Source organism: Calypte anna, chromosome 18 (assembly GCF_003957555.1).
Source record: "Calypte anna isolate BGI_N300 chromosome 18, bCalAnn1_v1.p, whole genome shotgun sequence".
In the NCBI taxonomy this organism is placed as follows: domain Eukaryota; kingdom Metazoa; phylum Chordata; class Aves; order Apodiformes; family Trochilidae; genus Calypte; species Calypte anna.
Genome location: NC_044263.1, coordinates 1,069,325 through 1,097,313, shown reverse-complemented (window position 1 = coordinate 1,097,313; position 27,989 = coordinate 1,069,325). Strand labels below are relative to the sequence as shown.

At 55.1% G+C, this 27,989-nt stretch overlaps 2 protein-coding genes across 2 annotated transcripts; one reads left to right on the top strand and one right to left on the bottom strand.

Annotated features, from left to right (window-relative positions):
• Nucleotides 1–113: 113 nt before the first annotated feature.
• TSPAN10 (tetraspanin 10) lies at nt 114–2,492 on the bottom strand. Its single transcript, XM_030462108.1, has 3 exons — nt 2,292–2,492; nt 911–1,521; nt 114–420 (listed from the first exon to the last, which is right to left on the bottom strand). Exons 1-3 carry the CDS (start codon nt 2,490–2,492, stop codon nt 114–116), a joined length of 1,119 nt encoding a protein of 372 aa, XP_030317968.1.
• Nucleotides 2,320–27,989, top strand: NPLOC4 (NPL4 homolog, ubiquitin recognition factor). Its single transcript, XM_030461983.1, has 17 exons — nt 2,320–2,505; nt 3,916–3,996; nt 5,501–5,613; nt 5,874–6,053; nt 8,369–8,417; nt 9,138–9,232; nt 10,300–10,423; nt 11,014–11,193; nt 12,645–12,731; nt 14,267–14,338; nt 15,022–15,148; nt 17,119–17,279; nt 23,346–23,417; nt 24,903–24,998; nt 25,466–25,582; nt 26,416–26,518; nt 26,734–27,989. The coding sequence occupies exons 1-17, from the start codon at nt 2,491–2,493 to the stop codon at nt 26,889–26,891; spliced, it is 1,830 nt and encodes a 609-aa protein (XP_030317843.1). The 5' UTR covers nt 2,320–2,490; the 3' UTR covers nt 26,892–27,989.

Sequence of the window (27,989 nt, the reverse complement as noted above, 5' to 3'; positions counted from 1 at the left end):
ATGGAGAGGAGCAGGGTGGGGTTCAGGCTTCAGGTGAGGTTTATTTGGGGTTGGATCCCAGATGTCCCCGTTGGCCGAGGTGTCCCCGTCCCCAGGTGACAGCCAGCACACACTCAATCCCACACCCTGGCGGGTGTGATGTCCCCCAACACCTTCAGTGCCATCAGCGTGCCCGTGGCCTCCAGCAGCACCACGACAGCCGCGGCGATGGCGATGGCACCGCCCTGGGCACGCAGCCACCCCCCCATCGGGGCCATGCAGCCCCCCAGGTGCACGACGGTGCTGGCAGCCATGTCCCCCAGCCTCAGGACACCGAAGCCACACTGGGAGTTGGTGATGGTCCCGTTCTGCAGCGGGTCCAAGCAGCAGGAGGCCGGGACACCGCACGCCTGCACCCCCGGGGAGCTGCAGTTGAAATACCTGAGGGACAGAAAAAGGGTCAGGTCAGGGTCAGGATGATCCCAGGGGATATGTGGGAGCAAGGCCAGGGGTGGGCATGGAGATGCTGGAGCAGCTCTGGAGACAGGGTGGGAATTGGGGGTGTTGAGGCTGGAGAAGAGAAGGCTGCAATGGGGAGACCTTGGAGCACCTTCCAGTGCCTGAAGGGATCCAGGAAAGCTGGGGAGGGACTTGGAACAAGGGCCTGGAAGGACTGGAAGATGGGAATGGTTTGAAACTGAAGAGGGGAGTTTTAGGTTAGCTTGTGGGGAGAAATTCTTTGCCATGAGGCTGCTAAGCCCCTGACCCCCAGAAGCTGTGGCTGCCCCATCCCTGGCAGTGCTGAAGGTTGGATGGGGCTTGGAGCACCCTGGGCTGGGTGAGGTGTCCCTGACCATGGCACAGGGGGCACTGGGGGGGCTCTAAGGTCCCTCCAACCCAACCCGTCCTGGTCCCCAGTGCCCCGACTCACAGGTTGATCTCCCAGTCACGGTAGGAGCCGAGGCCGCAGCAGCTCAGCCCCCGCTGCACCTCGTCCACCATGAAGCGGAGGTCGGGCTCCTCCTGGTAGCGCAGGAGGCAGAGCAGGAGGGTGTCCCTCAGGCCATCCCGCAGCCACCGCCGGGACACCAGCACCAGCACCAGCCCCCCCAGCACCTCCAGCCCCACCAGGGCCCCCATGGCCCCCAGGAAGAAGCGGAGGAGGCAGGGGCTGGGGCGCAGGGCCCCCATGCAGCCCGCCATGGAGAGGGTGCTGGTGCCCATGCCCAGCAGCAAGAGGAGCAGCATGGGGTCAGAGCCCAGCGGGACCACGCTGTCCCCACGCAGCCAGCCCTTGGCCACCAAGCCCCACACCCCGGTAGCCAGGACCAGCACTCCCATCAGGAGGAAGACGAGGTTCCAGAGGAAGGAGAGGTAGCGGATGCACTGGCTGAAGGTCCCCATTTTAAGGGGGTGGGAGCACCACTCCTTGGGGTCCTGCTTGGCCAGGGCGTCCCCAGCCCAGGAGCCACCATCACCATCATCATCATCATCATCACCATCACCACCATTGGAGTAGGGCAGCTCCAGCAGCCTGGGGGCCTGCAAGGACAGATTTGGGGGTGGCAGCCGGTGGGGCAGCCCCCCCAGCATTGCCCCCCTCATCCTGAGGTTGCCCCAGCAGCCATTGCCCCCCCTCCTCTGCGAGACCCCCACACTCACCCTGCCCATCACGGGGGGAGTTGGGGGCTCTCCCAGAGCCCGGGACCCCCGGAATCAAACCCCCCAGGGATGGGTGAGGGGCTGCATGGTGCCAGGACCCTGGCAGAAGCCGGGGGTGCCGAGGGGAGGTCCCGGGGTTACCTGGGGCAGCAGGCGGGTGGTCTCCCCGTGGCAGAGCTGTGCTGGGCTCAGCGCCATCCTGCTGCTGGTCACGCTGCCATCATGTGAGGGGCTGTGCCTGACGCTTAAATAAGGCTGCAGCTCCCAGCCCCCCCCTCCCCAGCCCCCCCAGGTGGGCCCGATCCTGCCCAGCCCCACTGCAGCCCCCCCACGCCCCCCACCCCATTAGCAGAATCAGCCAGGAGGGTTCAATGGGGGGGGGGCTCAGGGGGACCTAGGCCCTGGCGGACCCCTCCTCCCGCACAGCCCCGCGCAGGGAAGGGACCCCCCCCGCCCCCTCCCACCCCCCCCCCAGGGACTCCCCCATTCCCGGGCACCGGGGGGGCAAGCGGTGCGGGGGGGGTGGGGAGGGGGCGTGTTGCCGGCGGAACGGAAGTGCATGTGTGTCGGTGGCGGGGGGGGACTCTATGCCGTGACACCGAGGCAGCGTGGGAGGCGGCTTTGCTGGTGACACCGCCCCGCCTCGGAACCTTGGAGCGGCGGAACGCGAGTGCCGGGACGCGGGGTCCGGACGGCGGCGGCGCAAGCGGCGGGCCGGGCCCGGGAGGCGGTGGGCCTGGAACGGGCCGGGCCGGGAGAGGCCGAGCGGAGCGAACCGAACCGAACCGCAGCTGGGCCGGGCTGGTAACTGGGCCGTGAAACGAACCCCGGGGCCCGGCGGGCAGCGCCATGGCCGAGACGATCGTGAGTGGGGCCGGGAGGTGTCGGGCCGGGGGGAGGGGCGATGAGGCAGCAGATTCCTGTGGGGCGGCGGGGCCGGGCCCAGCTCAGCACCCTCGGGGGGGCCGCACCGGGGCCTCTGGGCACGGGGGGGGTCCCGCTGGGAGCCGGCTGGGAGCTCAGCACCCGCTGTCCGATCCCCCCCCGGAGCGGAGCCTTGGACCGATTCCCCGTGTTTTCACCCCAGAAAAGTTGTCCCCTCGGGGCGGGAGGGGTTTGGGAGCGTGGCCCCGGGGTCCCTCTCGTGCCCGGGCGGGGATGAGTCTGGGGAAGGTGCCCCCGTCACGGCCGGGCTGCCGAGGAGACCCTGGGGAGGTTCTTGTCGGTACCGTAAAGCTCTCCCGGTCCTATCGGGCCGGGCCCGTTCCCGTGGGGAAGGTTGGGAGGCGGTAAATGGGCTCCTGGGAGGCAGCCCCAGGGCGGCAGCAGCAGCAGCAGCAGCAGCAGCCTCCCGTGTCCCTCTGTTTTCCCACAAGTCCCCGTGTCCCTCCCGTGTCCCTCCCGTGTCCCTCCCGTGTCCCTCCCGTGTTCTCCCGTGTCCCTCCCGTGTCCTTCCTCTCCCGTGTCCCTCTCATGTCCCTCCCGTGTCCATCCCATGTCCCTCCCGTGTCCCTCCCGTGTCCCTCCCGTGTCCCTCCCGTGTCCCTCCCGTGTCCCTCCGTGTCCCTCCGTGTCCTCCCGTGTCCTCCCGTGTCCTCCCGTGTTCCTCTGTGTCCTCCCGTGTCCCTCCGTGTCCCTCCCGTGTCCTCCCGTGCCCCTCCCACACGCTCCCACCCCACACGTGGCTCTGCCCTGGGTGGCCCTGCTCCCCAGAGCCCCCCGAGTCACTTCTGCAGTGCCCAGCAGCACGAGAACCCCAACATTTGTGTTTGTCACCTCCCTGCCACCCCCTCAGCTCCCCCCACAGCCGCCTCTCTTCCCCAGCCCTGCTCCAGGCTGCAGCACGGCTCCTGTTTGGTGTTTCCCAGGAGGAGCCCGAGCCCCCCCGGCCCTTCCCCTCACCCTGTGGGAGGCAGCAGCACCTCGGGGGGGTGGGCTGGGGATGGCAGAGGTGCCCCCTGGCACGGGTTGTGCAGGCACTGAGTAAATCACTGGTGTGGAAGCTCTGATTCACCCTCCTGGAAGTTTTAATTCAGTGTCTGAGGTCAGAGCTTTGGCACACGAAGTGGTGTTGGGGTTTGGGTTGGGTTGGGTTGGGTTTTTTCTGTCTTTTTGGTGCCAGCTCCCTCCCTGCCCCCCCCCCAGCTGCAAACCTGGGGTGAGGAATGGCTGAGGGTGAAGAGCATCAGTGGGGGTGAAACCTCCTGCTGCTGCCAGCACGGGGGGGACTCTGCCCCCCAGCACTGACCAGGGCTGTGTGTGTCCCCCCCACAGATCATCCGGGTGCAGTCACCAGAAGGGGTGAAGAGGATCACGGCCACCAAGAGGGAAACGGTGGCAACGTTCCTCAAGAAGGTACCTGGGACCTCTCTGCCTGCCCTGCTCACCCGTGGGCTGTGGCAGAGCTCTGGGGGACACAGCAGAGCTCCCGTGGGGCCCCTCTGGCTTCACCTGGGTGGGTGAAGGTGTGGTGGTGGTGGTGAGGAGGAGCCCTGTGGAAAGCTGTAGCCAAAAAGGGCTTTTCTGAGGGGAAATAACAACATGAAAGAAGGCAGCTTGCCCTGCTGCTCTTCAGGCTGGGAGCTTCCCTGGGGGAGAGCAGGATTTTAGGGTTCTCCCAAAGAAACAGCAGCTGGGAGGCAGAGCAGGGAAAAGCTTTTGGTAGCCAAAGGCTCCTGCAAGGGCCTGGGCTGGAGCTCAGCTGCTGGGTTGTGCTTTGGGTGTCATTTGAATGTGGTTTGTGTGCTGCTGGTCCCAGTGTGGCTTTGGAGAGAGCAAGGAAGGAGTGAAGGAGAAATGTTCAGGTGATGTGGAAGCTCCCCAGGGTCTCCTGGGAGAGGTTTCGACCCTGGGATGCACAGAAGAGGCTGAGGGTTGGAGCTGGATGGAGCTCACTCTTGGGGCAGTGCTTAAAGTTAGGTTTTTAGGGGTGAGCAGAGCTCTGTTTCCTTCCCCCTGGAGCTCTGCTGTAACCTGGAACCCTCAGATTAGGTTTTCTTTGCTAGGTAAGAGAAATACTTTGTGTCCCAGTGCCTGGGGGCTGCTCTGGGAGGCAGCAGGACTCATTTTCCCCCCTTCCTTCTGCTCTTTGTCAGCCACTGGCTTTGTCTGAAGCTTGGGCCCAGCAATCCCCACCTGAGCAAGCAAAAATCCTGATGGATTTCAGGTCACAGACACCTGGTGCACTCTCCCAACAGTCTGACCCAAGGGAAAACCCCACACCAGTGCTTTCAGAATCCCTGGAACCTGAGCAAGAGGCTGCTGGGCTCCAAGGGTTCATGTTACCTGTGGAAGAAACAAAAGCACCAGCACTCACTGGAGCTGCCTGGGGGAAATGATCTCCTCTTGCTGAGCTGGGTGCAAGGAGTGTTTGGTTTTGGTTTTTTTCCTGGCACAGGGGTTGCTTGAAAGAGAAAAATGGCAAGTTTTGCCTTGTAAGATCTGAGGGTTTTACTGCTGAACATCAATCCATGTGGTGGATTTCCTCTTGGGCTGGACAGCTGTCATTAAAGAGGCATCAGATTGCTGCTCCTGTCCTCACAGTTAGCTTAGATCTCTTCCTTGGTGACTCCAGAGCAGCTGCAAGGGAGGTGAACTTAATAAAAATAAAGGCTGTTAACAGTTTAGGAAGAAACTTGTCATCTGGAGGTGGCACCACTTCTAAACTGATTATTTCTGGTTTTCAAGTGGCCAAATATGAGAATTTCTGTTGCTCTGAGGAGGGGTTTGGTTGATTGAGAGTGAAGTGGCCTTAACCTGAGCTGGTGGGAGGGAAAGAAACCTGCCTGGGGACTGAGGGGTGGTTGCTGTGAAGCACCTCAAACCCTGCCCTTCTTCTCTCTCTCTCTCTCTCTCTCAGGTGGCAAAAGAGTTTGGTTTCAGGAATAATGGCTTTTCTGTCTACACCAATAGAAACCGGACAGGAGAGATCACAGCATCCCAAAACAAATCCCTCAACTTGCTGAAAATCAAGTGAGTCCTGACAGGCAGTGCTGGGGGGGCTCCTTGGGTTCCTCCATCCCTTTCCCTCAGCCTGGTCTCAGGACTGAAAGATTTTGCATTTGTTGTGCAAAGCAGCAGAGAGAGAGAGGTGGCTGCTGAAGGGGCTCAGGGCTGCCCCCTCTGCTGCTCTGGGGGCAGCTGGGGATAAATGAGACATTCCTGGGTGGTTTGGGAGGTTTGCTCCCCAAAAACAAGGCTGGCAACCCTGTGTTGTGTTTCCTCACCCACAGGCATGGGGATATGCTGTTCCTCTACCCCTCCAGCCCAGCTGGCTCCTCCTCAGAGACCATGGACACCTCTGTCTCCCAAGGCTTGCGGCCTCTGGGGGCCCCCCAGGTGGTGGAGGATGAGATTGATCAATATCTGATCAAACAGGATGGGAAGATTTACAGAAACAGAGACCAGCAGCTGTGAGTAGGGGCTGACTGTGGTTCTGCTGGGCCTCACCAGGGGTTGTGAGGGCATCCTGAAGGCAGCAGGCAGGATGTGTGCTGTGGGAACTGCCCTCTGAGCTGCTGCTCTGCCCCTCTGCAGTGTTCACGAGGGAAAACAGCCCTGGCCATTGTCCTGGGAGGTTAAATGGAGCTCTGGTGAGCTGAGGAAGGAAGCTGAGACCCAGATCCCAGGGTCTTGGCCAGGAAGGACTCATTCAGAGCATCTATTGTTCTGGTCAGGCTGGCCCCTTGCTGTGGGACTTGTGTGTTTTGTGCTCCTAAAACATTTGCAGCTCTCTAGGTTAGAATGAATCCTGTGAGTTCTGTCCTGGCAGCTGTGTAGGAACCCTGGGTTCTACTCCACATGTAGCTTCCCCAGCCAGGGCCTGAGGAGCTTCTCTTCCATGTGGCCTCAGGATGGAGCTCCCCAGTGTTTGTGTCCTGGGCTGGCAGGGCCAGGTCTCATCTGTCCATCTCTATGGACAGGGAAAGTCACCCAGCTGGCACCAAGGTCAGGTTTGGTTTCTAAATCCCAAGTGGCTTCCCTGTTGGAGCAGGGAGCAGGGAGCAGAGCTCCAGCACCATTCCTGGCTCCTGTGTGGCCTCCCCCAGCTTGGGCAGAGTCTGCAGTTGGACTCAATTATCATTATTGGTCTTTTTCCAGCCTAAAGGAGTCTGTGATGCAGCCTCACTGGTATCAGAAGGCACCTCAGGGTGTCCCAAACACTCCTGTATCTTCAGACCCAGCCACTCCTCATGAAGGAAAAAGAGGGAAGGGAAGGGAATGAGTGGAAGTGTCCAACAGCAGAGAGGTGGAAGTGGAACTTGGCTCTCTGCCCACTTGGCTTTTGGCTTCCTTTCCATCAGGTGCCTTTCTGACCCTCCTGTGAAACCCAGGAGCCCACTTTGCTCCCAGAAACCCAACCAAGCCCAGCCCTGCCAACCCCTGCAGGCAGCTTAGGGACACAAAGCAGGCTGGGAGTAACAACACAATGGAGAATTAACACCACCCTAAATCTGCACCAACGCTGTGAAAATCTCCCCTCTCTGTCTGCTTGGGGTTTTATTGCTCCTTGTTAATGATGTCCCAGTTGGCTCCTGGCCTGCTGTCTGGCTTGGTTGTTGTTCTGGGGCTGCAAAGTCACTTCTGAAAGGCCCTGAGTGAAAATGTTAAAGGCAAGCAGGAATTCTTCCTGAAACAGAGCAGCTCTCCAGGTGGGTTCTCTGCCATCTGGGTTATCTGTAGTGCTGCAGCAGCCAGGAAGTTTGGGGGGACATAGCCTTTAGGTGGAAAAATCCTATCTGACCTTTTCAGGCTGATGATAAATGAGGGAAGTGTCAGATTATTGAAACAAACAAGGCAAACCCCACTGCTCCACGGCAGAAACATTGTCTTTAACTCAACTGCATTTTTCATGACAATAAATGAAGGTATTGTGCTTAGCAGGGAGCCAGGGCCCAGCAGTGGGTATTTATGAGGGAAAAAAAGAGTGTGTCTGGGCTTGTTCCTGTGTTTGTGAGTGCAGATCGATCAGCACACGAGGGGCTGGCTGCATTAGCAGCCTTTAGTGCTCCTTTCTGTGCATTATCTGCCACAAAGCTCCCTTAAAAGCAATGCTGCAACTGGATCCCTTCCATTTTGCCTCCACAAGAGCCAGCACAGCCTTGCCTCTCACTCGGGGCCTGCCTTTGAAAACTCACCCTGACCTTGATCTGGGGAAGATGCTTGGGGGATTTTTTTGTTGTTGTTGCTTTTATCCAAGCAGTCTCCTCACAAAGAGATGTTTCCCCCTCTCTTTTGTAACTTCACCCAGCAGGTTTTTTATCTGCCTGATAAACACGTGCCCCCCTGCTTGCCCCAGACCATCCTCTGGTGCCTGATAAAGGGTGAATGTTTTCCTTGTCTTTCTGTTGGAACCAGCCCTCTGACGTAGGTTTAAAATCCTTTGAATTGAAACACAACCCCAGTGTGGGGCTGTAAAACTTGAGAAGCCGTGACCTGACGTGGGTTCACGTGGCTGCCTGGGGAGTGGGGCTGCTTGCCAGCCACAGGGCTGAGGATTATTTAGGGGAGGGTTCATCTTGACCTGGGACCTGCCTGATCAAACCCAAAGCTGCTGCTGTCTCCCGATGTGAAATTATCTCTGTAAGGTTCCCTGGTGGGTGTGGAGCCACTCAGAGCCTTGTGGTTGTGTGGACCTTCCACAGATGTCAGTCTAGAGCAAGTTTTACAGTCTGACTTCTCCCTTTCTCAATCAGACCCAACACAACTTCTCTTCCTCTTCGTGCAGGTGTCGCCACGGCCCCCTGGGTAAATGTGTGCACTGTGTACCACTGGAGGTAAGAGAAGGTGCTCCAGTAAGTCACACCTCTTGGGTTTGCCTCCTCCCAGTCAGAACGCTGTCCCTCAGAGCACTGCAGGAGTGGCAGCTCTGAGTCTGAGTCCTGCTGTGCCCTGTCAGAGCTGCCAGCTCACACCCAGGGTCACCAGAGCCTTTCATTTCTCCAGTGATGACTTGAACAGAAAGCGCTCCAGACGAACTCCCAACTTTCCTCCCTCTTCCCTGGATCTCCTTGACTCATCCCCTCTCCTGGATCCCAGCACTTCCCAGTTTAACCACCTATTATTCAGGCTGAAGGCAGCTCTGGTGCCTGCTGGGCTCTGTGATTTATGGCCCGAGGCAGAGCTCCCTCCAGTCCCTGCCAGCCGGGATGGTTGTTCCCCCCCCCCTGCCCGGGAAGCTCTTTGGCCTTGTTTGAGCAGCTGGGCTTTTTGTTTGTCCTTTGATATTGAAAGGAAAAAGCACTTTGCCTTCGAGGCTCCTTCTGATTTGTGGAGCCAGTCTGTGATAGGAGTAGGAGGTGATAATGAAGCGGGGCTGCTGGAGGGCCCTGCTGTTCTGTCACACTGGCAACTGCCTCCCAAATGAGCGGAAATTTTCCTGATTGCTTCCACCTTGAGAGCGACTGGGGCTGGCTCTAGAACATCCATTTGTGCACTGAGATGATCAGACAGGTGTCTGACCAGCCTCTCCTTTGTGTGTGGTGGTTTTTTGGCAGCCTTTTGATGAGGATTATTTAAACCATCTGGAACCTCCCGTGAAGCACATGTCCTTCCATGCCTACATCAGGAAGCTGACCGGAGGGGCAGACAAGTAAGAACATCTCTTGTCTTTCAGGGAATCTGGTTGGAGCTTCTGTTCTTTAAAATACAGACAATTATATAAGATAAAACTAGTGGATGGCACTCCTAGGAGAAAGCAGCACATTGAGAAAAATAAAAGAAGGAAAAAAAAAAATATAAAAAGGGAAAAGTCCAAATGGAAGGGAGGAGATTCCCTAATGACACCAAGATCCAAGCCTGGATCTCAGACCTCCTGGGGAGGCACTGGGACTGTGGTGCACCTGGGGAGTTCCTGTTTACCAACAGTTTTAATTCCCTTCAGACATGAACAGGGCAGAAAGAGGAGCCTGACATTGCTTAGGGCCTGATTCCACTCTGTCCCACACTGCTTGTGCTCTCAGTGAAAACCTTTCTCGTTGTGGTGCTGTTGTTCACCCCCCCATCTGGAAAATCACTTGTGCTGCCCTGTGGTGGGATGGGGGATGCCTTGGGGACACAGCACTGAGCAGAGGGAGCAGGGACAGAAGGATTTATGTCTTTGTGCCCTTGGGTGGTGTTGGGGAGCCCACTGTGCTCTGAAATGCAGTTGTGCAGAGGTGTAACCTTCTCCCTCTTGTTCCTAAATGCCCGTTGGGATTTTTGTAATGTCTTTTGTGAGATGCAGCTCAAGGCTGCAGTACTTTTGATTTGGAGAGAACTTCCCTTTGCAGGAAGCCTTCTGCACATGAAAAGAGCTCTAATTTGCCCTAGCAGGATAATCTATCACTTCCCACGTGCTGCATAAATTATGTAAGCAGGATCCTCTGTGTTTTCTGTCTCTGCTCTTGCTCTAATGTCTGCTCAGGAGCTGGGCTGGGGAGCACATGTCAGCCTCCTGACTTCCCTGGCTAAGTGGGCAGCAGAGGTTGCCTGGGGGCCACAGGAGCAGAGCATCCTCCCCTGTGGGACTTTCCTTTGAGATCCTCTGAAGATGCAGAGCAGTGGTGCCACCATTTCTCCTCAGCTCTGCTTCCTCTGTATTTCTAGCTACTTGCTCTTTTTTTTATTTTGAGAAGCATTTACAGTGCTCACAGCACCCTTCTGTTTTCCTGCTTGCAGGGGGAAGTTTGTTGCCCTGGAAAACATCAGCTGCAAGATCAAATCAGGCTGTGAAGGGCACCCCCCTTGGCCAGAAGGCATCTGCACCAAGTGCCAGCCAAGTGCCATCACTCTCAACAGGCAGGTGAGGCCCAGCTCACAGGAGCCCTGGTGCTCCAACGAGAAGGGACTGGACTGATGTTTCTGGAGAGATGACTTCAAAAACAGCCAGCCTGGAGCACAGAGCCTTTGCACACTGGCAGCTGTCAGGGCAATGGGTGTTCAGGTCCTCAGGAGCAAAAGGCTCCAAGTTGTGTCTGGTTCAGCAGTTTCCTCTTAACGTGGAGGACACTGGAGGACACCTGAGGTGGCACTGCTAGCAGCCAACCTCCGCTCTTTTTATTCGGGAGATCCAGAAGATCCTCTTTTTGTTTTCTCTGAAATTTCACCACCTTTTTGTCAGTTCCAAAGGCTCTTGGGGCAAGGGCCAAGCTAATGGGGTGCTGGGAGTGCTCAGCACTTCCCCGTGGTTGAGTTCTGCTTGCTGGGCAGGGGAATGAAGGCAGCAAGAAGGGGGAGGGAAGGAGCCAGCCGGCTTTCCCCATCCCTGCATCCGCCTGGCAGGGGGTGGTGTGTGTCCCAGGCAGCTGGGGAGTCTCTGGGGAAGGAACTGGCGATGGGCAGAGTCACCGGAGTGAGCGGAGGATGGGCTGACACTTGAACTTTGTCAAACAGAAATACAGGCATGTTGACAACATCATGTTTGAGAACCACACAATTGCAGATCGCTTCCTCGACTTCTGGCGGAAGACGGGGAACCAGCACTTTGGGTACCTGTACGGGCGGTACACAGAGCACAAAGACATCCCCCTGGGCATCCGGGCTGAGGTGGCTGCCATCTATGAACCCCCACAGGTAACAGCTGGGTGCTGCCACCCCTGTGTCAGCTCGCAGGGATGGTGGGGGAAGGCGGAAACTCTTCTTTTAAGTGGGGAACCTCACGCGGTGTTTCCTCCTCCGTGAGGAAAGCAGTTCCCTGGAAAAAGGGTTGTGCTTTGTGTCCTTAGTGTCACTGTTGGTTATTGCCACTGAAGGTGTTCATTTTACACTTGGATGTTACTCTGTTCAAGTGAGTTAAAGCTAGGGTGACTTTTAAAGCTCTTTTCCTGTTTCCAAGGTTATGGTATGGAAAGCAAATGCTGTACCAAGGAAAAAAAAAAAAGTTGCAGCCCTTGCTTCAGTTTTTTTATCAGGTGTCTGAGAATACTTAAGCAGCTTAATTAGATGAGAATGAAGTGTGCAGCCTTGCTGGAGAGGCCGAGGCTGAGGTTTGAGCCTAGGAGCAGCTGGGAGTCCCCCCGCTAGATGGGGCACGGCACCGCGCAGCGCCGCACGCCCAGCTCGGCCTCCCAGGGGCTGAATTGGGTTTCAGAGAGCTGAAAATGGAGACAGAAAGGCCACTGCCCACAACACGAGGCTCGGCTTGAAGCTGAGTTTGCCCCCTGGCTTCTGCACAGCTGATCAAAGTCACTTTTCTAAGTGCAGACACGATGTATACAAATGTCCCGTGGTGGGTCATGTGTTTCCTCCCTCCTGATGGTTTCTGCGGGGTTGCTAGAGTGAAACACAACAGGTATGTCAGAGGGAAAAGGACAAATGGACCTTTGGGAGTGTGTATGTGTGTGTGTCTGCATGAGAGGAGAGTTGCAAAGCTTTCAGAAGTTCTCCCCTTTCTTTGAGCAGAGCAGTGCCCGCTGTTGTTTCAGTATCACTGTTAAGCCCCTGCTCCTGAAGTTCATATGCTTTCACTTGTGTGTGGTTAAAGCCAGGAAGCTTTTGCTCTCCTGGCAGGCAGTCTCTGCTGTGCTTCTTGACACGGCATCTCCCCACACGAGGAAGCTCAGCTCTGAAATGCACCCAGATGGAGCTGTGCTTTCCGGAGCGTGGGGGGAAGGCCTGGGTGTGGGCTCTTGGCTTCTTCTCTGGATTTCTGCCTCTCCGATGCTCAAAAGATTCAAACAAACAAAAGGGCGGTAACAAAGCTGGCAGGTTGAACCCAGGGCTTTGGAAAAATCAGATCATCCCTTGTATGTTGTGAAGTGCTGGGAAATGGCAGTGGCCTCTTTGTAAACCCAGAGTCTTCCATTCATAAACCCCAACGTCATTTGCAAGCTTTGCTGGTGAGCTCCAGCAGGAGGGGACTGGGAGGAGGAAGAGGTCTCTGGGGTGAAACTGCTCTGTGGTAATGCTGGAGGGGAAACCCAGACCTCTGCTGCCATCCCCAGCCTCACTGAGTGTCCATCCCATGGTTTTCCCTCTTCTGTATCACTAGTGAGTTGGGTTTGTTTTTTTTTTCTTTGCTGCAGATTGGTACACAGAACAGCCTGGAGATCCTGGAAGATCCAAAAGCTGAGGTGGTGGATGAGATTGCTGCAAAGCTGGGACTGAGAAAGGTTAGGATGTCTCTGTACAGCTGTGGAGAAAGTCATGGGCAGTTTGGGCATACATAAATCTTGCTGAAGTATCAGGAGCTCTTGTGCTTTTAGGTGTAAAAAACAAAATGAGAGTGTTTTCTGAGCACAGGCATCTAGCAGGGCTGTGCTGCTGGAGTCAGCAGTCCTCTGTCATGAATGACATCAAAGGGAGTAGCAAAGAAGCAGAAACACGATTTACCCTTTATTTCTCCTCAGATAGGAGCATCTCCCTGGTGAGTGCTAATTTGGCACAGATGTAGCTGGAGCTGCCTTCCAAGTTTGTTCTTCCTTTTGACAGAATTGGTGCTCCACGTCAAGGAGCAGAGGCTCCTGCTTGTTTGGTTTTGTTGTGGGATTTTTTTTTAATGATTTTATTTTTGTTTCATCCTCTCCTGTGAGCTCCTGTCCCCTGGTGCTGCTCAGGCAGGCTGCAGCAGGGTGATCTGTAGGTGGGTTTAGAGGTGCAGGACCCCCAGCTGAGTCCTCCCTTCCCCTCGTGCCTGCACAGGAGGGCTGGGATCCACTGGTCTGCTGACATCTCTCAGACCTGTGGGGATTATTTTCTGGTTTGGGGATATCTCTTGGTATCGTGTGAATGCCAGGAATGAGATGTACACAAACAAGATTTGACTTGCTAAAGAAAACACAAATCAGAAGAGGCTCAGCACAGTAGACTGTAAACATCTGTGGTGAGGTCTTTTGTTCTCTGCAGATAAGATCTTCACCCTTTTCTCCGTGTCTGAGGCAAAGCTTCTGTGTGTGTTATTTATTTCCCTGCTTTTCCTCTGCTTCTCACACCACGTATTTTTTAATCAATACAACCTAACACACATCACTTAATGCTGGCTGCAGAGTTTTGCCTGCCCGGGCTCTGCTGGGAATCTGAGTCAGCAGTTGCTGCTCTGAAGGGTGAAGGCTGTGGGAGTGCATCCAGCACGTGTGGCACAGGGTGTGTGTGTGTGTGTACACATCCAGCTCGGTGTGCACACCAGGCAGAGAGCAGGAATGTGGTTTTTTTGGATGGGAGCAGGCTCTGATTTGGAATGAATCATACTCCAGTGGGAACACATGAGCTTTATCTTAACTAGTGACTGTGAGCTTCAAAATGAGATCATGTGAGCTGCTTTGTCATCTGCTCTGCTCTGAATGCTCCATAGGAAATGCTTTTTGCTGTGGGTGGGAGGAGGCAGTGGCTGAGAGGCCTCTTGCAGCCTCCAGATCTTTCCATGAAAAAGATATTCCATAGTGAAACATAAAGCTGCAGGTGCCCCTGGCTGGCCAGCTGGCAAGCTGCTCCTGGAAATGGGATTCAAATGAGCCCAGCACAGCTGGGAGAGCCGTTTCCTTCAGGCAGCGTTCAGCAGGGCTGTGCGAGGAGCCAAGAACATCTTGTCCTGCTAGGAGAAAATGTATAAGCTCTCTTCTAGTTTAGGTTTTTGTTGCTTTGTGGGGTTTTGGTTGTTGTTGGTTTTTTTTTTGCTTAAAGCAGCTTTCTCCATAATACTTCCTCCTAGGTTGGCTGGATATTTACTGATCTGGTCTCTGAAGACACACGGAAAGGGACTGTCCGGTACAGCAGAAACAAGGTGAGGTTCAGGTGTGCAGCTAATTCCAGGTTTGTGTAACCACCCAAATGCTGCCTGTGCCAGCAGAGCACTGAGCCAGGGCAGTGCAGGGCTGGAGGTGACACTGGGAATGGAATTCTTGTGAAATGGGGTTTTTCAGAAGCCTCTGAAGGAAAAGGAGCTGGAAGAGCAGTGCTGGGGTCTGGTTTGGATAGCATGCAGAGCTGCCTGCAGCCTGCACTGCTCTGCCTGCAGGAAACACTGCTGTGGTTTAAGGAAATTTAGCAGAGGGGAGGGAGTGGGGTGGTGTGAGGTGCAAAGTGAATGAGCAAAAGTGACTCAGAGGATGTTCCTGTGGGCTGGGCTTTGAGTTAGACATGGCCCAAGTCCTCAAACTTTGACCTTCTCAGCTTCCTGTCAGTCTGAAGTCAGCAATGTCCCTATTTGGAAACTGAAACTCTGTTTTTAAAAAAAAAACAAAGGTGTGTGAAGTTGGGTGGAACCAGAAGTGGGACAGTCCTGCCAAGAGCCAGGCCCGGGGCTGGAGAGCTGACATGTCACATTCTTTTCCCAGCCTCAGCAGCAGCTTTCTACGAAAGCATGTTTCACCAGGGTGCTGGGAGTTTGCTTTGGCTGCAGACCAGGGAATGGGTCCGGGCTACGTCGCCTTGTCCTTTCTGTTGACATTGCTGCTCTTCCCTCAGGACACGTATTATCTAAGTGCAGAAGAGTGCATCACAGCTGGGAACTTTCAGAACCAGCAGCCCAACATCTGTCGCCTTTCTCCAGATGGTCATTTTGGATCCAAGTTTGTCACAGTTGTGGCTACAGGTATAAACTGGCCTCAGCTTGCCCTGGCTCTCCTGGGTACACATGAATTATCTCTTGTTAATAAAAGACTAATATGCAGCTCTGCCAGAGTCAGATGTTCTGCTCCCCATCTGTCCTGCCAAACAAGGGGCTTGCCTTGCTCTAGCAAGTAGAATCCTTTCTCATTCTTTCTCCTCTGTAGTTATTTACCCCATCCCCTTGCAGGGGATTTCATTGAGGCTCAGACCTGGAGCTTCCACCTTCTCAAACCCACAAAGCATTTTTTGCCCACAGCCAGGGGAATAACTCTTGCTTGATTTTTTTTTCTGTTTTGAAATCTTGAAGCTCCAAATTCTGTTTCCTGAAAGCAGCAGTGCAGAACCACAGCAAGTCCACAGCCTCAGAGTTACTCTGGCTGGTTCAGCATAAAGGAGGGACCTTTATCTCCCTTGTGTTGCTGTCAGGGGAACCCTTACGTAGGATGCTGTGCTCTCCCATGTGTGGAAACATTGTTTTGTTTGGTTTTGGGGTGTTTTTTTGGTTGTTTTTCTTTGCCCACAAAGCAGAGAAGCCAGCAAAATGCTTTGTCACCTCTGTTTTTAACCATTTTCACAGCAAGTCTCTGGAGGCCCCCCGGGATGGGCTGTGCTGCTTGGCATGTGCTGGGAGAGTTGTGGCATTAGGAGTTCAAGCTGCTGTTCTCCACGGGGTGACACGTGTCTTCATTTAAAATTTCCCTGGAGCAGTTCTGCTGGGTTCTGGGTCTGTTTAACACAATGGAAATAGCCCACGACTTCCAAACAGCACCCAGTGTGAAAACTGCAAGTGTGGGATTGTGTTGTCTCTGCTGAGCTCGAGTTTTGTAAGCATTCCTGGAGCCTTTTGCAGTGAAAATGCTCTCATTTGGTTACCAGACCCATGCAAGCAGACAGCTGCCTCTGCATTCCAGGCTGCTAAACATCTTTCGTTAAAGATAGATGTGTATATTGCTCACTGTTTAATGTATTTCTGCCTTTTTTCTTCTTTTCTTTTCTTTTTTTTTCTTTTCTTTTTTTTTTTTAAACAAGGTGTTTTGCTGAGAACACGATGGCCAGCTTTGTTCAGCCCTTCCCCATGTCTTGGTCTGTGTTTACTTTCTAGGAGTGTTTGTTCTGGAGCAGTGAGTGATTGAGGCTGGAGATCAAAGGGTAGAAAACGAATATTTCCTCTTTACTGTTCCAGATAATTTCATTCTCTTCTGTTAAATTAGCCCATCAGGTTTCTATTTAAACACTTGATTCCTTCCTTTTGTGCCATATAAATATATTTGGATAGTTTGCATCAACTTTGCCTTTAAATCCCCTACATGGATTAATTCCTATCCCCTCCTGAATTCCTGGGCTTGGAAATAGTAACGTTTTCCTACCATCTGTCTGTATCTTCTCTTTCCAGTTGTATCCTAATGACACATGACCTGATGTTGCTTACATTATCCAAATTAAAGTGCCAAGCATGTGATCTATCACTGAGCCAGGGTCTTAATTTCCACTTTCCATGTCAGATTTCCACCAAACCATCCATTACAGGCTGAGAAAACACTACTTTTTTTTCCCCTCTTATGCCTCTCGTTAGGATGTGACCAACTCTGAATCCTTGGAAATGAAACAGGCTCTGGGGAGCTGTGTGCCTGCTTTTTGTTTTGAGAGAGGGAAGATCCCTGGGGGTGGCGGGGGCTGATGCTATCAGGAGCTTTCTGTAAGGGTGGCTTTGCCTCCTTCTCTGCTCCTGGCAAAGGAACTGTCACTCCAGGGGTCTGTCCTGTCAGGCTGGCTGTGAAAACGTGTGGTAATAGGGACATGGGGAGTGTGCCTGCTAACAGGCACTTCCCACGAGTTGATCCTTTGCTGTTAGCAAGTCCCTTGTTTCTAACATCACTCTGAGTCGTGCCTCTCGGCATCACGCTGGGAAAATCACTCCCACGGGGGTTTTTTCACCAGCCTCTTCTCTTCCAGGTGGTCCCGACAACCAGGTCCACTTTGAGGGCTACCAGGTGTCAAACCAGTGCATGGCCCTGGTGCGGGATGAGTGCCTGCTGCCCTGCCGGGACGCGCCGGAGCTGGGCTACGCCAAGGAGTCCAGCAGTGAACAGTATGTGCCTGATGTCTTCTACAAGGTAAGGGCTGCCTGCCTGGGGGTGGGGGGAGCTGCAGGAACGGCTGGAAGGCAGCCTGGCCAGCTCAGAAGAGGATGTCTTTGAGGGCTGAACTATTTTCAGTAGTTCACCACGTGTCTGTGAAGCGTCGGCTCTGTGCCGCGAGGCTTCCCCCTGCAGCAGTAGCCACTGGCTACCCAGCCCTGCAGGGATGCTCTGGGAGCCTGTAGCAAGTGCTTCAGATTCACCTCCTCTCCCCTGCTCGTTGGCAGCATTTTCCGTGCTCTTCTGTTGATTTTGATCTCTGGCTGAGTTCAGATTCCTCCACTCAGCAGCCATATGATGTCTGCTAGCACAAACAGTGGAAGCAGCAGGTTCCCCACACAGTGCCAGGGATTGGCTGGGCTGTGACACGCTTACAGGCACCAACCAGGCAGCAGATGTGACAAAAGGCAGTGTAGCTCATGCAGCAAGAGCAGAGACAGCCCTGCAAATGCTTTTTTGCAAGGAAAGGAAGGTGTGAAGGTGTTCAGAGCAGGGGCAGGACCTGGGGGTGCATGAGCTCTGCCTGCTGTCCTTCTCAGCAGTTCATTAGTGATGAATTTACTGTCGTTATTCCCCTGACAGTTGGTTCTGGAGACCTTCAAACCTCCCCAGATCTGCAGGGCCCAGTTTGAAACTTGGGGAGAGGCTCTGTGCAGAGGTTGATGGCCCTGCTTCTCACACCTGTGTGCTTGGTGCCCTGTCAGCAAGGACAGGGGAATTAATTAATGGTGCCGCTTGCCAACTAATTAGCCATCCATCACCCAAATGAGTTATCTCATTCTTGTGTCTGCTTTTCACTGCCCACCCAGCCTGCAGTGCCCGTATTAAAGCTGTTCATTAAACGTTTGGGATAAGCAGAGCTGCCTTAATTTTGGGACAGTGGGAACGAGACATCTGTGCACCAGCCCCCAAAACGGAGCTGGTAACACACTCCTGTGTGCCCTGAGCTGGGAGATGCTGTCCCAGCCCAATGACACTCTCATTCCCCCCCTTGGTGAGGCTGCCCAAAGATGAAGAACACTTCTTGGCTAAATTCAGGGCTCCAGAGGAAAGGTGTAGAGGGAATCCGTGCCTGGGATCCCTGCCTTTTCCCTTCGTACACAGCTGGAGCTCTGAGGAGCTGATAAGCCAGGATTGGTTCTGATAGAGCTCAGTTGTGCAAGGCTTGGCCCTGCCTGTGGAGATGAGCTCATCTCCTGGCGTGCCGTGGTCCCGAGGAGCCCGTGCTGTGCCACAGCCGGGGTGCAGCCTTGCAGGAGGTCCCCTTGGTCTGTGTCCCACATGTGGGGCCACCCTGGGTGTCTGGAGGAGCAGGAAAGGCAGTGGGTGTTCCCATAAGATCTTCACTCCCATCCGTAATCTGAAGCAGGGAGATAAACAAAATGGGAACTGGTGGCTTCCAGCCTTTCTGTGGAAATTTCCATCAGCCCCTGATTCATTGGGTCGGGCTGCAGCTTATTTCATATGTTTTATAACTTCTAATTGCCTTTTTCACGATGTGCTCGAGGACTGCTCTGGCGGGTGGGATTGTCCTTCATCCTTAAACGTGTTTGGCCATAGGATCTCTTAATTCTTTTTGGAGCGTTCTTAAATCAATGGAAAGCTTAGTCACCCCTGGCTTCAAAACTCTTTGGGGTCTCATTAAATGTGCGAGGCTTGAGGTCAGAGACACTACCTCATAGTTACTGGGATGGTGACAACAATGGTTTCAAAACCTTGGTTAAAAGTGGGGCGAGGAGCGGGGCCTCGTGGCCGAGGACATCAGAGGTTCCTGCTCCCCCTTTCTCTGCCCCAGCTGCAGGAGCTGGGCAGTGTCCTGCCCAGTCCTTGTCATAGGGGTTCCCCACTGTGCTGTCCCCCTTGGTAGTTTGGGGCATTTTTCAGTGGTTGTTGCATTTTTTCTCGGAATGAGAAGCCAGCAGAGAGGGAAGTGTCCGTGTGTCTGGGTCTGTGGAACATGCAAGTGCACATTTGAAAAGCCCTCGAGGATGAAAGGGAGCCATACAAATTTATTCTAATTGGATGAGAACCAGAAGGCCAACGTTTGTGCAGTGCAGGAGGTATTTATAGAACAACTCTGCATCCAGCTGCGGGGCAGAACCGATGGGACTCTGCTGTCTGGTGCAGCAGGGGCAGGCAGAGGGTTCACCCCGGGCTGCTCCTGACACCTCCCAGGAGCTGCAGCCCAGGAGCTGCACCTCAGCCCTCTTGTTGGATGCCCCTCACACTGTTACACACTGTTACTCCATGGCAGCAGCCTGGGGAGACAAGATGTTTTTCCTGGGCCTTGTGATTTCAGAATTTCTTTACCATTCTCTTTACGTTGGCCACTAGCCCTGTGGCTTGGAGCAGCCACCCCCATGGATTTGGCAGCAGCCCTCTCCTGGCTCCTGAAGGTTGGAGCTCTGCTCTGGCGTGACAGCCGAGGGCTTTGGGGACCATGACTACAAGTTACTTTGCTCTGAGTTGCCTTTCCAGGTAAGATTAGCCAGAAGAGAGAAAACAACCCCCAGCCCCCAAGCCCTTGGCCTCCTGGGCTCTCTGTGAAGCGTCCCGGCGCTGTGCTGGTTCCGGTCCCAAGGCTGCACAACCCACACACGGTTCTTGGCGTGCTCAGTGCAAGGAAATGGATGAAGGAGTTGCTCTTGTCAGACACACAGGTCAGGGGAACAGCTCTCTGCAAGTAACAACCACAGTCCTGCAGTGGCCCCTTCACCCTGGTTCTCTACTGGGTGGGGAAGAACCCAGCTGAATCCTCGTGACCTTTCTTGTCTTCTCTACCCTTCAGCCGCCTCCTCCTTCGTCCATCTGGTTCTAGAATCTCATCCTATTGCTTTTGATTTCACCCAGCCTGTGGGTTTATTGTTCAGAGCTGGAGTTACTCACAGCTGGTGCTCAGTGGCCTGGCCAAAGGTGATCTCTCATCTCTCCCATGGGGCTGCCTGCACCCCGATCCTGCTGTCCCCCTGCACCCTCTCCCCCCACTTCCAGCTCCCTACAGTCACTTTACCATTGCCTGACTACTCCCTAAAGACCTCCATGCTCTGCTCCACCCTTGGCTTCACAAACATCTGGACCTCCCACTGGACAGGAGGAGAGATTGCTGTGTTTTACAGACCCTCAGAAACACAAAATAATTGGATTTGGGGCCTGTCTGGCTTTGTCTCTTATCACAGGTATTTGTGTCAGCTTAGTGCAAACGTGGAGGTGTCATCCTCGCAGTGAATTGCATTTCACAGCTGCCTTTATATTCACCCCTGAGTCTTTTTGGGGAGGGTGCAAGATGAAAGCCCTTGGTGGTGGCACAGCTGTTGTGAAAGAATCCTTTGCCCTTGTTAAGAAACTCACCCGGGACCCTGCAGCAGCAGCAGCTCTGCCTCAGCCTTGGCTTCTCTGACCTGTGGTCCCAGGACTGCCCGGAGCCAGTGGGACTTCTGAGCTGCACTGTTTCCACCCATTCCCTCCAAAAATCCTTGTCCTGGGGAAAACACAACCACCAGGCTGTGGGAAGGCTTCTGCCGGGAGCTTTTGCTAACAGGGAAGCCTTCCCCTGGCTGGCCTCCTGCCAACGGGCCACGTTGGACTGGAAAAGCCACCTTAGCCTTGAATGTCCCAGCTGCTGCGGGGAGGAGGAGGAGGGATCAGCTCACCAGGAGTCTCCTGAGCAGGGTTTCAACTCTCACTGACCTATGGCTTGCTCTTGGAAGAGTCACTGTGTTCCTGTGGGTCTGCTGCTCGCTCCGAGCCAGGGGCAGGGCTGCCCGGTGCAGCTCTTGGAAAGCAGCAGAGGGAACAGCCAAGGGTGAACTTTATGAAGAGACAGAAAGGACAGACAGCTGCTCAGCTCCAGGGTGAGCCCCGGGGGATGCCACGGGTGCTCACACATCCCTTTCCCCCCCTGACCTCCCCCCGTGTGCTGTTCCTGCCTCCAGACTCAGAGCACAGCACCTGATGCAAGCTCCAGTTTGCTCCTGTCTTTGTGATGATTCATTGTCCAAATCCTCCAGGCCTTGCTGCTTGATTTTTGTCCAGCAGCCAAATACTTGTGCCTCCCTTAACCCCTTCCTGGCCTCCCCATGGAGCTGTTGCTGCAGCACGGGGGTGTTGGTGGCTCGGGGGGAGTCTGGGGCTGCAGCAATAACGTGCCAAGAGGCCCCAACCACTGCTGAGCTGGGGATGAAGATGTCTTTCTCCCAGCTTGACGGTTGTTAAGGCCTTTAAAATATAATTGCCTAATAAAATGGTGTGTGGGGGTTGGAGAAGAGTGCTGGCACTGGAGTGGGGGGCTTTGCTCTCTAGGGAGGGGCAGCGTCTGGATGTGGCCTTGGCTCAGGGGGTTCCAGTTGGGTAGTAACAGTCTAGTGTGTGTCTTGAAGCCTGACATTAAAGAAAAAAAAGGCATTTAACATGGAAATCCCCAGAGGCGGGGATTAAAGCGAACAGGTGCTGGAAAAATGTTTCTGCATATTAGAACTTAATTAGATTTGAAAATGAATTCCAGATGGGCTAATTACGTGTGAGTTGTTGCAGGTTCCTTCTTGCAGGGGCAGGATTATGTTTGGGAAGCTGATTCAGTCTGATTGGATTTGATTCCTGCCTCTTGCTGTATCACTGAGATCTAGGAGCAGGTTAGCTTGGGTGTCCTGTGATCTCCCCGAAAAGGCTCCGCGTCTCCTCCCGCTCCTGTCAGAGCCAGAGAGATCTGAGGCCACGAGCCACCAGGCTTGTTGCTGAAATAACCACAGGGCCAACAACCTGTCATGTTCAAGGAGAGCAGATCCTTATCGGGATTGCTTTTAAAAGGAGCTTCAAAGACTGGAAGGTAGATTATGGATTTTTATTTTCTTTTTTTTTTTAAAAAAAAGAACAGTTCTTAGGGACAGAGGATGCTTGGGGAGGGGGCTGGGGGAATGGGGGGGCTGTTGCCTGGAGGGGAGCAGCGTGCTGGAGCCTGCTGGGGCGATGTCCATCAGGGCGTGAGAGCGGGGCGCTGGCTGCTGCACCACATACTTGTGCTGGGTAAACACCAGCGTGGCCCAGAAACACTGACAGAGGGGGAGTGGTGTGCTCTGGAGAAACCACAGCTCAGGAAAAGCAGGCTGGCAGCCCGAGGAATGCTGCTCAGCACCCCACAGGGGTCATGGCCTCTGGCTGAGGTTCTCCCCAAAAAGCCACCGAGGGGTCGGGGTGGTGGTTCTGTGGTTCTGTGGTTCTGTGGCTCCAGGTCTGGGTCTGGGTCCAGGTCCAGCCACTGGGGGTGCTGAGAGCTTGGTGAATGTAAACCTGAGTGCAAGGTCCCTGACTGGAAATTATGGGTGGATGATTTATGTGGGGCTCCATGAATGATTTATAACATGTTAAGTGATGATTTAGGTAGAAAATACAACCCCCTCTTACAGAATCTTTAATGAAAAGTGTCAGTTCTCATGAATTTATTTCTGAAGCTGTGTTTGAACTCGGCGTGTTTGACATAAATCACGTCTAATTGTCATTTCATGATTAATGAACATATGCTGGCCGTTTTTCTCCATAATTAAACTTTATGTTCAATTCGTCTGGCAAAGCAAAACAAGTTTATGCGTTGTGATACGCCGTCTCTTCAGGTCAGGGTATGAGAAAGGGCCTGGATTCCCAATTCCCAAGGAGGAGTTGGATGAGAGACTGGGTTTTGCAGAAAGTCAGGTTTGCCTTGGCAGAGGAACCAGATACGGCGTGTCCCTCCCTTTGCAGGCAGTCACTGCTCCTTAAATGGCATTTACACCTCTCAGATGATACCAGGCTCCTCTCTGGTGGTGCTGGTGGTGGTGACTGAGGTGGTTTGTGGCCACACAACATCACGAGGGCCTGGAGTATGGAATTACAGAGATCTCCAGCCCTAAGGAGCTGTAGGGAATCGGGCAGCACTGCAGCACCCAGCAGCTTCTTTTCCACACCCTTAGAGATCTGCCAGCACCAGGAATCCCTGGGCTCCCACAGGGGTGTCTCCAGGGCAGGATCTCTTAGGCTTCACACTGAGGAATAACCAGACTCTCCTTCTTTCAGGACATAGACAAGTTTGGGAATGAGATCACGCAGCTGGCTCGCCCACTCCCGGTCGAGTACCTGATCATAGATGTGAGTAACTCCTGGCACCTGGCTGTGGGCAGAGGGAGGTGGGCAGGGCAGGGTCAAGTTCTCAGCCCTCCTCTAAAATTCACACCGGGGGTGATTCATCCGACAGTTTTTCTTCCTTTCTCCTTTCCCCTCAGCTGTCAGGACGTTTCTGTCCTGTTCTGTGCCAGGGAACACGCGTGGGTCCCGGGAAGGTGCTGCCTGGTGTCTGTCCCAGCTCCAGCCCCAGGGATACCAGAGCCAGGCAGTACCTCCTGGGGAGCTAATTAGCGAGTTCCAGTCGCCTGTCTCTTAGCAGCAGTTAAGAACCCTTCTTTTAGTGACTCAGCAGCCCAGGTTGTACAGAAATGCCTTTTCTAGGGGGAGGGAGCTGAGGCTCCCGCGCAGCTTGGCTGGAGCAGGGCTGCTGCCTGCCCGTCAGTGAGCACTGCCAGGCACCGGGGCACGGCTCTGCCCTTTGGCAGGAAACTTATTACAGTGTGGAAGGCAGGAGAGCAAATAATTTGGATGACAGATGATATTGCTGGAGTTAGAGGTGCTGCCAACAACCATTAAATCCACCCGGAGCAACTGGTCTGGTCCAGCTGCCCCTGGCACAGGCCGTGTCCCGCAGGCACGGGGAAGCTGGCAGCCAGGAGGCTTCCCCTGGCTTGTCCCTCCTCCCCCCTCACTATCTGCTGTGCGTGTCACTTATCAGATAGAGGGGCTGGCACTGGGATGTGTGACAGAGCAATGTCATGTCTGGAACAAGGGGCCCATTGTGCAGGGCCCCTGGATGCCCCGTGCCAGTCGGCAGCGTGTTTGTTACTCAGGGAGTGCAGGCATCTGCTTCTGGGCTACCTGGGGTGTGATGAAGAGGAAAACAGATTGATGGAACAGGCGTTTAGGAGCAGCCTGGAAAGCTGTGTTTCTGAAGCATCTTGGTTTGTCCTTTTTTTTTTTTTTTAAAACAAATGCATTATTCCCATCAATACTGGCAGGTATTTCTGCATCTCTCCTTACAAAGGGCCTTGCAAACAGGGCCCAGCAGTCAGACCCTGGCACCAGAGATGAATTGGGACTGGTGTAAATGCCAGTAGCTGGCCCAGGCACGGCCTTCTGAGCCCCATAGCGTGAGTGCAGTGTTGTGTCACCCCAGTCCCATCCCTCTGGCTCTGGGTGCAGGGAGAAGGCAGCACTGGTGCACCCAGAAGGACACAAGGTGGTTTCTTGGCAGCTGAGCAGTTCCCTGGGTACCCTGTGGCCAGGAGAGGGATGCTGTGCTCCTGTCAGGCCCAAGCTCAGCACATCTCCCTCCAGCATAGAAGCAATTGCCAGGAGCTGAGGGCTGTGCTGATGGGAATGTCACTGTCACTAGCCATCAGCCCCCACTGGAATCCCCTCCCTCTCCTGGCTGAGCTCTGACCTGGGCTATTGGAGCCTTCCTTCCCCTTCCCCACTCACTTCCCCTGCTGTCAGCCCTCTGATCAGCCTTTCCTGGATTTTTAGATTACTACGACTTTCCCCAAGGATCCAGTCTACACCTTTTCTATTTCTCAAAATCCATTCCCCATCGAGAACCGTGACGTGTTGGGAGAAACTCAGGTAAGGAGTGAGTGGTTCCACAGCTTCGTGTCTCCATCAGCTCCAGGTGCCTCCAGACAGCACCAGAACTTGGGGGACTCCAGCCAGGAGTGGGATGGGGGGCTGTTGCTCCATCTTGGAGAGCTTCTCATCCTAGATTGCTTTTTCTTTAAACTGAGCTGTCCCCATCTCCCTCTTCCCCTTCAGAACTGGTCTTTGAGCTGGGCCAACTGGCCTCAGCTCAGCACCCCCAGGGTCTGTGTGTCCTGAGGGTGTGCAGGTGTTTGGAGCTGGTGTGGGTCCAAAGATCCTTTTCTCTGGAAGTTGTTGGCCACGGCGTGGTCAGCTGGCCAGGGGTCTGGTTTTGGGAGGGTCTCCACATGCCCAAAGGAGACAGAAATGTTACAGGGTCTGTTGGTGGGTCTGAACGGGAAAACAAAGTTATCACTTAGGGGAAAATGACTTTTATTACTCTCCCTTCTCTGCAGGATTTCCACAGCTTGGCCACATACCTGTCCCAAAATACTTCCTCTGTTTTCCTAGACATCATTTCTGATTTCCATCTGCTCCTCTTCCTGGTCACAAACGAGGTCATGCCCCTTCGGGTACGTGCTGGGGAGAGCAGGGTCGTGTCAGTGCCACCATGAGGGGCTGGAGGTGACAGTCCCTCAGCAGGGTGGGCTGTGCAGCTGGCCCAAAACCTCTCCTTCCAGGCTGAGCTGTTGGTTGAAGGTTTAAAAAGTGAAACCCAAGCCCCCAGCTGGACCAAGAGCTCCCAAGGCACGCTCAGAGCAGCGAGGGGGTGGTGGTCAGAGGCAGCCAACTTGGCTGCTGCTCCGAGAGCTGGAAACGTTTTGCAGAGTATCTGAGAATCAGAAATTCCTGTCGTAATGATAACAGGATCAGAGCCCCCAGATCTCAGCAAGGCCAACCCTTTCCTGGCCGTGCAGCTCTGCTGCTCTTGGCCGGGCACTGGTGGGGTCTTGGCAGCTGCTGGGTCACATCTGCACTGCTGGACCTGCCCGGGAAGGGGCTGTGTGTTTGCCAGAGGCTTCCAGGGTGTGGAGGAATGTGCAGGGCAGCTGGGCTGACCCTGGGCAGCTGGAGATCAGGCTGGGGCTGCCTATGGGGCTAGGGCTGGACACTGGTGTGCTCCAGCATGGTGGGTTTGCACCCCTAGGATCCGAGCTGAGCCTGCAGCACCAGCACAGCACAGCCTGGTAGGGGATAACTTTCTCTGCACAGAGGGAGGGATCTGGGGGAGCAAAAGGGATAAACTGCATCTTACTCCCTGCCTGGGAAGCTCCCTGGGGGAAATCAGAGGGGCAGTGGCAGGGACTCATGGCTCTGTCTTGCTGTGGGTGGTGGAGGAGGACGGGGAGACAATTCTCTGGGCACCCTGAGTGCCCAGCACTGATTTTTCTCTTCTGGCTTCCAGGACAGCATCAGCTTGTTGCTGGAAGCTGTGAGGACCAAGAATGAGGAGCTTGCACAGACCTGGAAAAAATCAGAGCAGTGGGCCACCATCGAGCAGCTCTGCAGTAAGAGAGGGGGTTCCTTTGCAGGGGGGTTTCTCCCTGGTCCTTTGGGTGGCCACAGAGTGCTGCTCTCAGGCCACCCCAGAGGCTTCTGGAGATTGGGGTGGGAGAAAAGCTTTTCCTTGGCCCTGAGCAGTCCCGGCTGCACCGAGAGTGGAGTTAGGCTGGGAGGCTGCAGGGTGGGAACCCTGGCTCTGAGCAGGCTCTTTTTCTCTCAGGCACAGTCGGTGTCCAGATCTCAGGACTCCAGGAGTACGGTGCCATGGGCGGCTCGACGCACGCCGTGTCGGCAGCCATGTGGGCCTGCCAGCACTGCACCTTCATGAACCAGCCAGGCACAGACCACTGCGAGATGTGCAGCCTGCCCCGGACCTAGCCCTGCCGACTGACTCCAATACAGAGCAAACCCTCGAGCAGCAGGAGTGGTGCTTGTCCCTTCCCCCTCCTCCCTTCAGCTTCCCGCCAGTGGGCCCCCACCCCGGGCTGTGGAGCCGGGCAGGGGGGGCTCCAGCCCTCCCCAGTTCCTCCTTGCTTCCTTTTGGGGCATCCCTGTAGTTGCACCAGGAGCCGGGCACCCTGGCTTTATCCTGATAGTGGCCCCCGGCCCAGGAAACAAAGGCTTAACCTCAGTGGGGCTGGGCTGTCCCCCTGCCACCCCCGGGGTGAGCACGGCAGCGCTCAGGGGGGCTGTGGGCAGCCAGGACCCTCCTCTCCTTGCCCAAAGCAGCCTCTCGGCCCTGTGGAAGTGATGGGGAGGCTGTAGCACCTCCCTGCCCACAGCTTTGCTCACCTTTCTCTCCCAGCCTGGGGTGCAGGCAGCTGGGACCGGGCGGCAGCTCCTCTGCCAGGCTGGGCCCTGCGTGCTGGCAGCACTCCCGGGGTAGAACGGGCCCCCCCTTGGCACCGGTGAGGGGTGGGCATGTGCCAGCTCTCAGCTTGGCACCCAGCCATGCTCACTGCCTCCTGTGTGGCAGAGCTGCTCCAGCACCCGGCTGTGTGTGCTGGGGAGAGAGGGGGGGTCAGACCTTCCCCCGTGCCCACCGCCCTCCTGACCACGTCCTGCCTGGGGCTGGGGGTCCGGCTGTGCTCTTGCTGCTCACTGTCCCCTTTAGACCCCAGCTGGGGGCTGCCCCATGCCAGGCCGGTGCTTGCAGTGCCACCAGGGCTCTGCCCCATCCTGGAGCCCCCCTGCCCCGGCGCTGCGGGGTCCAACCTCAGTTAAATCCCTGGAACATCGATTCCAGCCTTAGTTAAGCCCCTGGAGCACGGTGCCAGCACCTGGCCGGGCTCTGCCAAAGGCTTTGTCCCACCAGCCTTACCGGAGCAGCCCTGCCACGGGGTCCCTGGGCTGCAGTTTGCTTTTCCCCTGGGTTCGTGGGTGTCTGGGGTGGTGGCGGTGTGTGCGGTGCCTGGGACCGGCCTGACCCTGGCGCGGGGTCTGCGAGTAACGTTGAATAAAAGCACCCAAAAACGA

Coding starts and splice junctions, on each gene's coding strand:
- NPLOC4 (XM_030461983.1), top strand. Junction 5,614..5,873: donor CTCAACTTGCTGAAAATCAA/GTGAGTCCTGAC, acceptor CCTCACCCACAG/GCATGGGGATATGCTGTTCC. Junction 10,424..11,013: donor CCATCACTCTCAACAGGCAG/GTGAGGCCCAGC, acceptor TTTGTCAAACAG/AAATACAGGCATGTTGACAA.
- TSPAN10 (XM_030462108.1), bottom strand. CDS start 2,492: ATGGCGCTGCCCGCCGGGCCCCGGGGTTCGTTTCACGGCCCAGTTACC. Junction 1,522..2,291: donor TCGCGTTCCGCCGCTCCAAG/GTTCCGAGGCGG, acceptor CTGTCCTTGCAG/GCCCCCAGGCTGCTGGAGCT. Junction 421..910: donor CGTGACTGGGAGATCAACCT/GTGAGTCGGGGC, acceptor TCTGTCCCTCAG/GTATTTCAACTGCAGCTCCC.